Source organism: Rhinichthys klamathensis, unplaced genomic scaffold, assembly GCF_029890125.1.
Source record: "Rhinichthys klamathensis goyatoka isolate OS25496 unplaced genomic scaffold, OSU_Roscu_1.1 h1tg000300l_1, whole genome shotgun sequence".
Taxonomy (NCBI): Eukaryota; Metazoa; Chordata; class Actinopteri; order Cypriniformes; family Leuciscidae; genus Rhinichthys; species Rhinichthys klamathensis.
The window spans coordinates 110001-120677 of record NW_026606819.1 but is presented as its reverse complement, the minus strand read 5'-3'; the positions used below and the strand labels follow the sequence as shown (position 1 = coordinate 120677).

The following is a 10677-nucleotide window of genomic DNA, read 5'->3' as shown; positions in this document are numbered from 1 at the left end:
ACTCTTAAGGGACAATTTTGACTTTTGTATGCCATGATTTTGACTTTAACGGTTTAAATCAAACGGGTCTGGAGAAAATCTGTAAAGAATAAACATTACTACGATTAAAATATGTCAATAAATAAATTAGATTAAAAATAAATGTATAAAAAAATGTAGATAAAATATAACAAAAAAGTATTTGATAACAGATTCAATGAGATAATGTACAAAAATTTATTAAAATGAGATTAAAGTCAAATCAATCAATTACACAAACAATACATTACTTCAGTAGAATATAGAATATTGAAACTTAAAAGAAAATCATTCTAGATTTTTAAATGTTTATAAAAGATAGAATTGTTTTAAGTTTAGAAGGTACATAGTGTGTGTGTGTGTGTGTTTCTGAGAGTCACATGACTCTGCACGGCTCTGCTTGGGCCGGTGTGTGTGTGTGTGTTCTGGTGTGTGTGTGTGTGTGTGTGTGTTCTGGCGTGTGTGTGTTCCTGAGAGTCACATAACTCTGCACGGCTCTGCTTGGGCCGGTGTGTGTGTGTGTGTTCTGGTGTGTGTGTGTGTGTGTGTGTGTTCTGGCGTGTGTGTGTTCCTGAGAGTCACATAACTCTGCACGGCTCTGCTTGGGCCGGTGTGTGTGTGTGTGTTCTGGTGTGTGTGTGTGTGTGTGTGTGTTCTGGCGTGTGTGTGTTCCTGAGAGTCACATAACTCTGCACGGCTCTGCTTGGGCCGGTGTGTGTGTGTGTGTTCTGGTGTGTGTGTGTGTGTGTGTGTGTTCTGGCGTGTGTGTGTTCCTGAGAGTCACATGACTCTGCACGGCTCTGCTTGGGCCGGTGTGTGTGTGTGTGTTCTGGTGTGTGTGTGTGTGTGTGTGTGTTCTGGCGTGTGTGTGTTCCTGAGAGTCACATAACTCTGCACGGCTCTGCTTGGGCCGGTGTGTGTGTGTGTGTGTTTCTGAGAGTCACATGACTCTGCACGGCTCTGCTTGGGCCGGTGTGTGTGTGTGTGTTCTGGTGTGTGTGTGTGTGTGTGTGTGTTCTGGCGTGTGTGTGTTCCTGAGAGTCACATGACTCTGGACGGCTCTGCTTGGGCCGGTGTGTGTGTGTGTGTTTCTGAGTCACATGACTCTGCACGGCTCTGCTTGGGCCGGTGTGTGTGTGTTCCTGAGAGTCACATGACTCTGCACGGCTCTGCTTGGGCCGGTGTGTGTGTGTTTCTGAGTCACATGACTCTGCACGGCTCTGCTTGGGCCGGTGTGTGTGTGTGTGTTCTGGTGTGTGTGTGTGTGTGTGTGTGTTCTGGCGTGTGTGTGTTCCTGAGAGTCACATGACTCTGGACGGCTCTGCATGGGCCGGTGTGTGTGTGTGTTCCTGAGAGTCACATGACTCTGCACGGCTCTGCTTGGGCCGGTGTGTGTGTGTTCCTGAGAGTCACATGACTCTGCACGGCTCTGCTTGGGCCGGTGTGTGTGTTCTGGTGTGTGTGTGTGTGTGTTCCTGAGAGTCACATGACTCTGCACGACTCTGCTTGGGCCGGTGTGTGTGTGTTCCTGAGAGTCACATGACTCTGCACGGCTCTGCATGGGCGTGTGTGTGTGTGTGTTCCTGAGAGTCACATGACTCTGCACGGCTCTGCATGGGCCGGTGTGTGTGTGTTCCTGAGAGTCACATGACTCTGCACGGCTCTGCATGGGCGTGTGTGTGTGTGTGTTCCTGAGAGTCACATGACTCTGCACGGCTCTGCTTGGGCCGGTGTGTGTGTTCTGGTGTGTGTGTGTGTGTGTTCCTGAGAGTCACATGACTCTGCACGGCTCTGCATGGGCCGGTGTGTGTGTGTTCCTGAGAGTCACATGACTCTGCACGGCTCTGCATGGGCCGGTGTGTGTGTGTTCCTGAGAGTCACATGACTCTGCACGGCTCTGCATGGGCCGGTGTGTGTGTGTTCCTGAGAGTCACATGACTCTGCACGGCTCTGCATGGGCCGGTGTGTGTGTGTTCCTGAGAGTCACATGACTCTGCACGGCTCTGCATGGGCCGGTGTGTGTGTGTTCCTGAGAGTCACATGACTCTGCACGGCTCTGCATGGGCGTGTGTGTGTGTGTGTTCCTGAGAGTCACATGACTCTGCACGGCTCTGCATGGGCCGGTGTGTGTGTGTTCCTGAGAGTCACATGACTCTGCACGGCTCTGCATGGGCGTGTGTGTGTGTGTGTTCCTGAGAGTCACATGACTCTGCACGGCTCTGCATGGGCCGGTGTGTGTGTGTTCCTGAGTCACATGACTCTGCACGGCTCTGCATGGGCCGGTGTGTGTGTGTTCCTGAGAGTCACATGACTCTGCACGGCTCTGCATGGGCCGGTGTGTGTGTGTTCCTGAGAGTCACATGACTCTGCACGGCTCTGCATGGGCCGGTGTGTGTGTGTTCCTGAGAGTCACATGACTCTGCACGGCTCTGCATGGGCCGGTGTGTGTGTGTTCCTGAGTCACATGACTCTGCACGGCTCTGCATGGGCCGGTGTGTGTGTGTTCCTGAGAGTCACATGACTCTGCACGGCTCTGCATGGGCGTGTGTGTGTGTGTGTTCCTGAGAGTCACATGACTCTGCACGGCTCTGCATGGGCCGGTGTGTGTGTGTTCCTGAGAGTCACATGACTCTGCACGGCTCTGCATGGGCCGGTGTGTGTGTGTTCCTGAGAGTCACATGACTCTGCACGGCTCTGCATGGGCGTGTGTGTGTGTGTGTTCCTGAGAGTCACATGACTCTGCACGGCTCTGCATGGGCCGGTGTGTGTGTGTTCCTGAGAGTCACATGACTCTGCACGGCTCTGCATGGGCGTGTGTGTGTGTGTGTTCCTGAGAGTCACATGACTCTGCACGGCTCTGCATGGGCCGGTGTGTGTGTGTTCCTGAGTCACATGACTCTGCACGGCTCTGCATGGGCCGGTGTGTGTGTGTTCCTGAGAGTCACATGACTCTGCACGGCTCTGCATGGGCGTGTGTGTGTGTGTGTTCCTGAGAGTCACATGACTGCACGGCTCTGCTTGGGCCGGTGTGTGTGTGTTCCTGAGAGTCACATGACTCTGCACGGCTCTGCATGGGCGTGTGTGTGTGTGTGTTCCTGAGAGTCACATGACTCTGCACGGCTCTGCATGGGCCGGTGTGTGTGTGTGTGTGCTGGAGCGCAGGCGTTGGAAGGCTCTGATCACACTGAAGCTGTCGTCTCCATCATCAGTGTCGGGGCGAACCATCTTGGCCAGATCCCGGGGGAGACACACTTTCCCCCCCGCCACACGCACACGCTCCCGGTCCTCGGCATTCTGGGAAGTGTAGAAGAGAACAGACGAATGAGCCGCAGGACACTGGTGAACATCACAGTAAAATATAGATTTCTTGATTTTAATTGATTCTCATTTTGATCTTAAATCCCAAGAGCGATCATCTCTTCCTCTTTACTACTAGTTACAGCAGCAAATAAACATCAGTGAACATCAGAAGGAATGTTGAAAGATTCAGAACAACTTTTAAACAAAATTTACACACATGTGAAAAACTATGAATAAACTTAATGTTAACTCAAACACATTTAAGTCGTTAAAGTCATTATAATTAGATCCATTTAGTAAAAAACTGACACATTTAACTTCCCGAGTTTCCCTCCAGTGTTTATCAGCATTTGTGATGTCATAACTTATACACTGAGAGCCAATCAGAATCCATCCTGCTTAAGAGCTCGAGTTTAAAGCGACTGCATTATAATAACAGAACATTATCGCCGCTGGTATAAACGCTGATATAGTTGTTACCAGTTCTCGTCGTGTTGTGAAAGAGCCCTGTACACGTGTGTGTGTGTGTGTGTGTGTTGACCTTGGTCAGCTGGTATTTGCTCCTGAAATGGAGCCTCATCGCAGCTCTCTCGGCGTTCCTCTGAGCGCTCATCGCCTCGCGGCGCTTCCTGTAGATCGGGCGAGAGAACGCAGCCGTTACAGCATCGACACACTCGACCGTCTTGACCTCAACTCTTAAAGTCCCCCGTGTTGAAAATCCAGCTTTTAATGTTGTTTATGTCTATGTGGTGTTTTCAAGTTGCTTAAGACAAAGATTATCTGACCTGATGTCTTCACATGTGGACGGACAATTTTACATTTAAAGTCCCCCTGTAGTCAATCATTTTATCACTTAAACTCATCTTTTATCACCAAACTGACATATTTAAAAGTTTTTTTTCCCTTGAAAAACAGTCGTGCTTTAAAGGGGTCATATAATGGTACATGCACTTTTACGAGTTGATTGTACTGAAATGTGTGTTGGCAGTGCCTGTACACAACCATCATATAATGATAAAAATCCATCCAGTGTTTTTGTTTTAATCTCCTTATGTTTCCCCCTGCCTCAGATCGAGCCGTTCGAGCCTGTGACGTCACACGGTCGGAAGCCCCTCCCACGATTGTTGATTGACAGCAGTGTTTCAACACAGACCCGCCCTGAGGGAGCTGTCATCACAGTCCGCTAGTGTTGATCCGCTGGAGCAGAATGGCGTCTAAGCGATTGTGGTGTTCTGTTCTTGGGTGTAATAACGAACACAGTCATTCTGATGTTCCTAAACCCGAACCGCTGAAGATGCAGTGGCTGAGTTTGTTTTCGAAGAGAATATTCCCCACGAGCAACGTCACTGCTCTCATGTGTGCGCGAATCATTTCTCCTCAGACTGCTTTATAAACGAGGATCAGTATAAAGCTGGTTTTGCTAAAAAGCTGCTCCTGAATAAAGAATCGGTGGCAACTATTCGTGTTCCCACTGCACCTCCAGAAGAAGTGAGTGTAACGTTTTATTAATCTTTGCAAATCGCGGAAAAAAGTTTTTCATGACCATTAGCTGTTACATCAATCTGTCAATGAACTAACGTATACATCAGTGTAAACATAGCGTTCGTATCTCACTACTCTACCCTGCCAGTGCATACAAAGATAGATCAAAGTGACATTACGTTAACCAACCATTCAGAAACGTCCTGTTCGAGCCTTAACTGTCGAACTTCTTCGGGCCGTCATCTTGTTCCGGGTCCGACTCCGGCTCAAACTGATACGGTTGCACAGATGTGTCCTCAGAGACTCCCGCTGCCATTCTTACTCCAAAATATCCCCTCAACTGTAGTCAAGGCAACACTCCACGTGCCCGCAGAACAGAGGGGCGGAGTCAGCAAAGCTCATTATCATTTAAAGGCATATGCACTGAAACGGCGTGCTGAAAACAGAGCTGTTTTTGACCAGGTAAAATAAGTGTTTTCTTAAAATACTAATGAGAATTTTTAATAAACGTATATTACAAAGTTTTCATTTAGACCTTAAACATTCATATTAACTTGTACAAAAATGGCATTATATGACCCCTTTAAAATATCTTGTGTAACACGACACCATTGCCTCATTTAGTATGCACGGTTCTATGAATATGCAAATGAGCCCCGCCTCCACTCACTCACTCAGCTCAGAGATCCACTGGTTGACGGTCACACGTTGATCTGATTGGTTACAAGGTCGTTTGTGACGTCAGAAACACCAGCGATTTCAAACCGTGTGTTTGAGACTGTCTTTGGTTCACTGCAGTTTTAAGCAGGATATACTCAGCAATGCTGTCGACTTATGAACTTACACATGGTGTGTCTTAAAGCATATCAACAACAACACATACACATATAAACGAGCTGGATTTTCACCAGAGGGGAGTTTAAATCCTCATGATTTCATCAGATCCGGTGTGTGTGTGTGTGTGCTCAAGATCAAGAACACATATCTGCCAGTGGAGTCAGGAAAATAAACTTCATTCAAAGGGAAAACAAGATAATTTTTCTGACCCCATTCTTGTTTTAAGCACAAACTCATTCTAATAATTTTTCATTAAACAAGACTTAATATGTTCAGTCATTTTGCTTCTTCTCCAGTAAATGTGTCTTGATTTAAGAATGTTTAGATATTAGTGCTGGAAAACATCAGATGGTCATGTGAGTGACCTGCAGATGTGACCTCTCACCTCTCTCTCTCCAGGTCGGCCTGATAGGGTCGCAGCAGATGTGTGTCTGCGCAGGCCCTGACCTTTGACCTCTGACCCTTCGAGCCGCTCGTGGTCCAGCCGGACGGCTGCTTCTCTCCGGTCACGCAGAACTTGAGTGTCTTTATGGGAGCCAGCAGAGATTTCTTCACTGCGGACTCCATGATCAGATCTATATCGCCACTATCTGTGTGTGTGTGTGTGTGTGTGTGTGTGTGTGCGGATGGATCATGTTCAGTGTGTGTGTTGTAGACGAGACGGTTTAACAGCTCACACACGGGACAGACGGAGGGACTCAGACTCAAATCTGCAAGGACAAGGACACACACAGTTAGAACACCATTAATTACGTTCACACACATTAAATGTGGCGGTGTGCTGTGATTGGTCAATGGAGAGAACAAGATTCTGCCAATGAAGTTAAATCATTTTTCTGACCACACTGTCAGATATTCTCACTGAACAAGATTTATTATCACATTTTGCTTCTTCTCCAGTGAATGTTTAGATATTAGTGCTGGACACAGAAACACAGGAAGAAACACTGGGAACATGATCAATTACACAGTTTAGAGTCGTTAGAGAAACACATGAGCACAGAATGACACCACTGACCAATCACAGTCAAGTAATCAACAGAGACGCATGAAAAACTGTCTCTCACTCACACACACGTTCCTCGTCTCTATCCAGTAACACTCATCTGTGACCCGCCGCTCAATAAAACAAGTTTTTCCTCCCAAACAACGATTCCTCTTCTGTATTCCTCTTCTGCTGGACTGATCACTCGCTCGTCTGTGCAGATCCAGATTACTACACTAACGACCTTACTGCGGGGAAGCTCATTACACACACACACACACACACACACACACACACACACACACACACACACACACACACACACACACACACACACACACACACACACACACACACACACACACACACACACACACACACACACACACACACACACACACACACACACACACACACAGGTAGTCTAGGCATTACCTGAGAATGATGCTGCAGTTTCAGAGAGCGAAAGCCTTTCGTGACTGAAAGAGAAAAAACACGTATGATGTCATTAATACTGAACAAGCAGTTGTTAACTAATAAAATATTACATAATAAAAACTCATATTTATTTGTTCTACCTGTAAATAAAATAATGTAATGATAAATAACAGTGCTTGTTCTACCGGTAAATAAAATATACTAATAATAATAATATTAAATAATATTAGTTTGTTCTACCAGTAAATATAATAGTAATAATTCAATAATAGAGTTAATTTTTTTAGCTATAAATACAATAAAAATAGTGTACTTAGCGTTGGCAGGCGGTCCAGAATGCCGACAGGACCCGAGAGCGACACACCGCTTCTGTCCTCTCCAATGATGGCCGGTTTGTTTACGTATATAATATAAGCTTTTATTGTTTGTTTTTTAATCCTTCAATGGTTTGGTGCCAACTAGATTCCTAGTGAACCGTCATACGTCACGCCAGGTCTTCCAATCAGACGCTTTCAACGATTCCAAGACTTACATTCCTAAGCGGTGGTTTTATAGTATTTTGTGTTGTCTTTGTATTTAGGTATTACATTTACATATTATATTACATATCATCTCTGTACAGCACATTGGGCAACTATGGTTGTAATAAACTGTGCTATATAAATACATTAAATAAAAGTTTGTGTTTTTCCTAATATTAAAAGGAAAAATTATACGTCATTACCACAATAAAAGTATTTCAAACTCCAGCTTTATGGAATTTTGGGATATGAAAAAGTATCATGATGACATTCTAATTCAGCTCAAGAATAACCATAACATCACATGACCACTACATTGGTGGCTGTGTTCATACTAACAACATAAGGCATTAACAAACTCCTGGATAATGTAAAGCAGAGCTCCAGGATCCAGTCTGAGAGTAACGAGGCCGACAGAAACTCGTCAGTGGAATAATATAACGAGAGGACAGAAGAATGTGAGGAGGAGAGGAAGGTCATCCAGGCGTTATCAGTGACCCTGAAGAGGCCTTGAGGAGCTGACAGGTGAGGACACACTCAATTAAAGACAACAGAGACACTGATGGGTGTGTAGAGAAGAGCAAATACAGCGTGTGTGTGTGTGTGTGTGTGTGTGTGTGAGCAGCTTAAAAGATTGAGGAGATCAGCGACCACACGCGAACCACAGACGAGATATAACACAGACGTTGAGGTCATTTCTCATCAGCCTCTTGAGAACCAGAACACCTCACGATATAACACACACACACACACTCAAACAAACACCTCGTGTTTATCACACACACGGTATCATAGACGTCACACACCTCTGTGATCGGCTCTGCAGACACACACCACCTCCTCCAAACACTCCTGAAAAGATTAAAAATACACCATTTCATATCCGTGTTACTAAACGCACACGCAACCAGTGTAATCATTTCAGTCTCACACAGGGTTCGATGAACTACTAATGAAGTAAATCAGAAAAATAACTCATTTTAAAAACAAAAGACTTTTTAAAAAAGATTGAATATTTTATTTGTTTAGCTTCATGCATTAACCAATATCAGAGAACCAGAAAAATTATAACTTGTTAAATTACTATAAAATTCACAAAGTCGGCATGAAACTGAAGTTGCGCTGGTCTTTTCTCCTCTATTGTGTCGAGTGAAACCCTTCTGGAACAGGAACACATGTGGGCGGGGCTTGACTGTGTCTGTGGGGAACTGATTGGCTGGTTGTGGTTTGCTATTGGCTGATCTCATGTGAGTGACAGGTTATAGCCCCGCCCTCGTGACTGACTTCATGGTGACTAAGACAGAGATCACCTGACTGACACATTAAGAGACGATCACAGAATGCTTTTATTTACTGTATTTGCCATTTAGGCCAGTTTTACTTCACAGATTATACTACAATACAGATTATACAATCTCTGTCCAGAAGTAATAGCAACAAGTTTCATTATTTCACTCATGATTCACAAAATAAAGCAGATCCGAACACACAGCTGAGCTGGAGAAGATCTAGTTCAGGGTTTGAAATTAACTTTCACTCATCGGCCAATTTGGCTGCGACATGTTAAAGTTACCGGCCACTCAGAGCTTCTGCTAGCCAAAAAAAAAAAACTACAACAAAAAGAGATGAACCAGATTAACTACGTCACAGCTTATATACATGCCTATGTATATTATAAAGTTTGTATTTCATACATTCATCCTTCCTCTTTCCTCCTCAAACATGTGTTTTAGGAGCACAGATCAATACAGGACAAAGAACATCAGAATAAATGAGGATGTTGGAAAATAACAATGTCTTTTCTGTAAACCAAATGTTTTTAATCTCCGCTATTGCTTCAGTGCAAACGAACAAGCGCTGTTATATGTGGCGTAGTGACGAGTGTGTTCAGGTTAGCAGATATGAGCCGATTCTACGCTGTGTTTAATATATCATGATGACTCACGAGTATTTGCGCTGAATCTGCACAGATGTGTCTTACTCGAACTTCTCCAGCAAAGTGAGTAAACATAATGAGTAACACACCGACTTAGCTCGTGATTTGACAGCGTTCCTCGCCACAGCTGATTTATACCCGCATTTGGCGAGTGTTAGTTTCAAACCCTGCTAGTGGCTAATAATAACATCTGGAGATTGATTTGGTGGCACTAACCTGGTGAACTTAGTCTTAGCAGTTCCTCAGAGGTAGCCTGTACACAAGACTGCACTCCCATGCGGACACACACTGCATGCCGGACGCTGTGGCGATCTCAACGGCTCTACTCAGTTTATTTGCTGTATGGATAGAAACCTTACAAAAGATTCCTAGTACACACAAACACACACACACTTTCAACTCAGTCAAATGATATGAAGCACATTTTATTATAGAGAACACGTACTGTATATACAATGATATTCATTTAATACAAAACAACAAAAGTCGTAAAATAAATACTGAAAAAGTGTGTTTGTCTGCCGAGAAGCACGACATGTGCAATATCTGATATCCTAGGCACCTGAAATGATCCGAAACAACCTTAAGATGTTCTGCCCCCTTGTGGCAGAGCGAAGCTGTCCGTCAAACGAAGGCCGACCAATCAGGGCGTTCGTGAAGGTTTCAGTTTAATGCTACTGGCTGTTTCTCTCCTCCAATCAGCAGCGAGCGGAGAACTCACCCAATCATTAGCAGTCTCTTCATCATGACATAAGCATACGTGATTGGATGACCAACCTGTCCATCAGTCCTGTGGGCGTTTCCACCGGCTCAGAAACGGGCGTCCTCCATACAGTCAGACCCGCTGTGAAACACTAGCAGGGGTTAAAGGAGAGGTCAGAGGTCACCGGCTGATGTTACGGGAGCCGCTGAAGTGTTCGGCGTCTCGGACGGGACTGAAGAAAGGATGACGCAGCGCAGCGGAGAGAGAGAGACGCCGGTCCGGCTCGAACTCCATCAAACCCTCCAACAAATCAAAGAAGAGATGATGCTCCTCTGACTCGAACAACACGTACCTCTGAGAGAGAGAGAGAGAGAGAGAGAGAGAGAGAGAGAGAGAGAGTGAGAGGAAGGGAGAGAGAGGGAGAGGGAGAGAGAGGAAACATCTAAAAATGAGTGAC

At 45.3% G+C, this 10677-nt stretch overlaps 2 protein-coding genes across 4 annotated transcripts in view; both read right to left on the bottom strand.

The window, feature by feature from the left end:
- Positions 1-3101: 3101 nt before the first annotated feature.
- Positions 3102-6457, bottom strand: LOC130103915 (complexin-4-like). The gene is made up of 3 exons (XM_056270264.1): positions 6023-6457; positions 3860-3947; positions 3102-3312 (listed from the first exon to the last, which is right to left on the bottom strand). The coding sequence occupies exons 1-3, from the start codon at positions 6400-6402 to the stop codon at positions 3121-3123; spliced, it is 660 nt and encodes a 219-aa protein (XP_056126239.1). The 5' UTR covers positions 6403-6457; the 3' UTR covers positions 3102-3120.
- A 3464-nt stretch (positions 6458-9921) lies between these two features.
- The window catches only part of clk2b (CDC-like kinase 2b), a 28453-nt gene continuing 27697 nt past the window's right edge, over positions 9922-10677 (bottom strand). For all 3 annotated transcript variants that reach the window (XM_056270258.1, XM_056270259.1, XM_056270260.1), the window contains one exon: positions 9922-10574. In XM_056270258.1, the coding sequence (XP_056126233.1) occupies positions 10401-10574 (174 nt within the window). In that variant the 3' untranslated portion in view covers positions 9922-10400. The remainder of the gene's footprint in view (positions 10575-10677) is intronic.

What these genes read in the sequence shown, in the direction of transcription:
- LOC130103915 (XM_056270264.1), bottom strand. Translation starts at nt 6,402, where the DNA reads ATGTGTGTGAACGTAATTAATGGTGTTCTAACTGTGTGTGTCCTTGTC. An exon ending in GCCGACCTGGAGAGAGAGAG is followed by an intron (nt 3,948 to 6,022) that starts GTGAGAGGTCAC and finishes CCCGATCTACAG; the next exon opens with GAAGCGCCGCGAGGCGATGA. An exon ending in GCAAATACCAGCTGACCAAG is followed by an intron (nt 3,313 to 3,859) that starts GTCAACACACAC and finishes TACACTTCCCAG; the next exon opens with AATGCCGAGGACCGGGAGCG.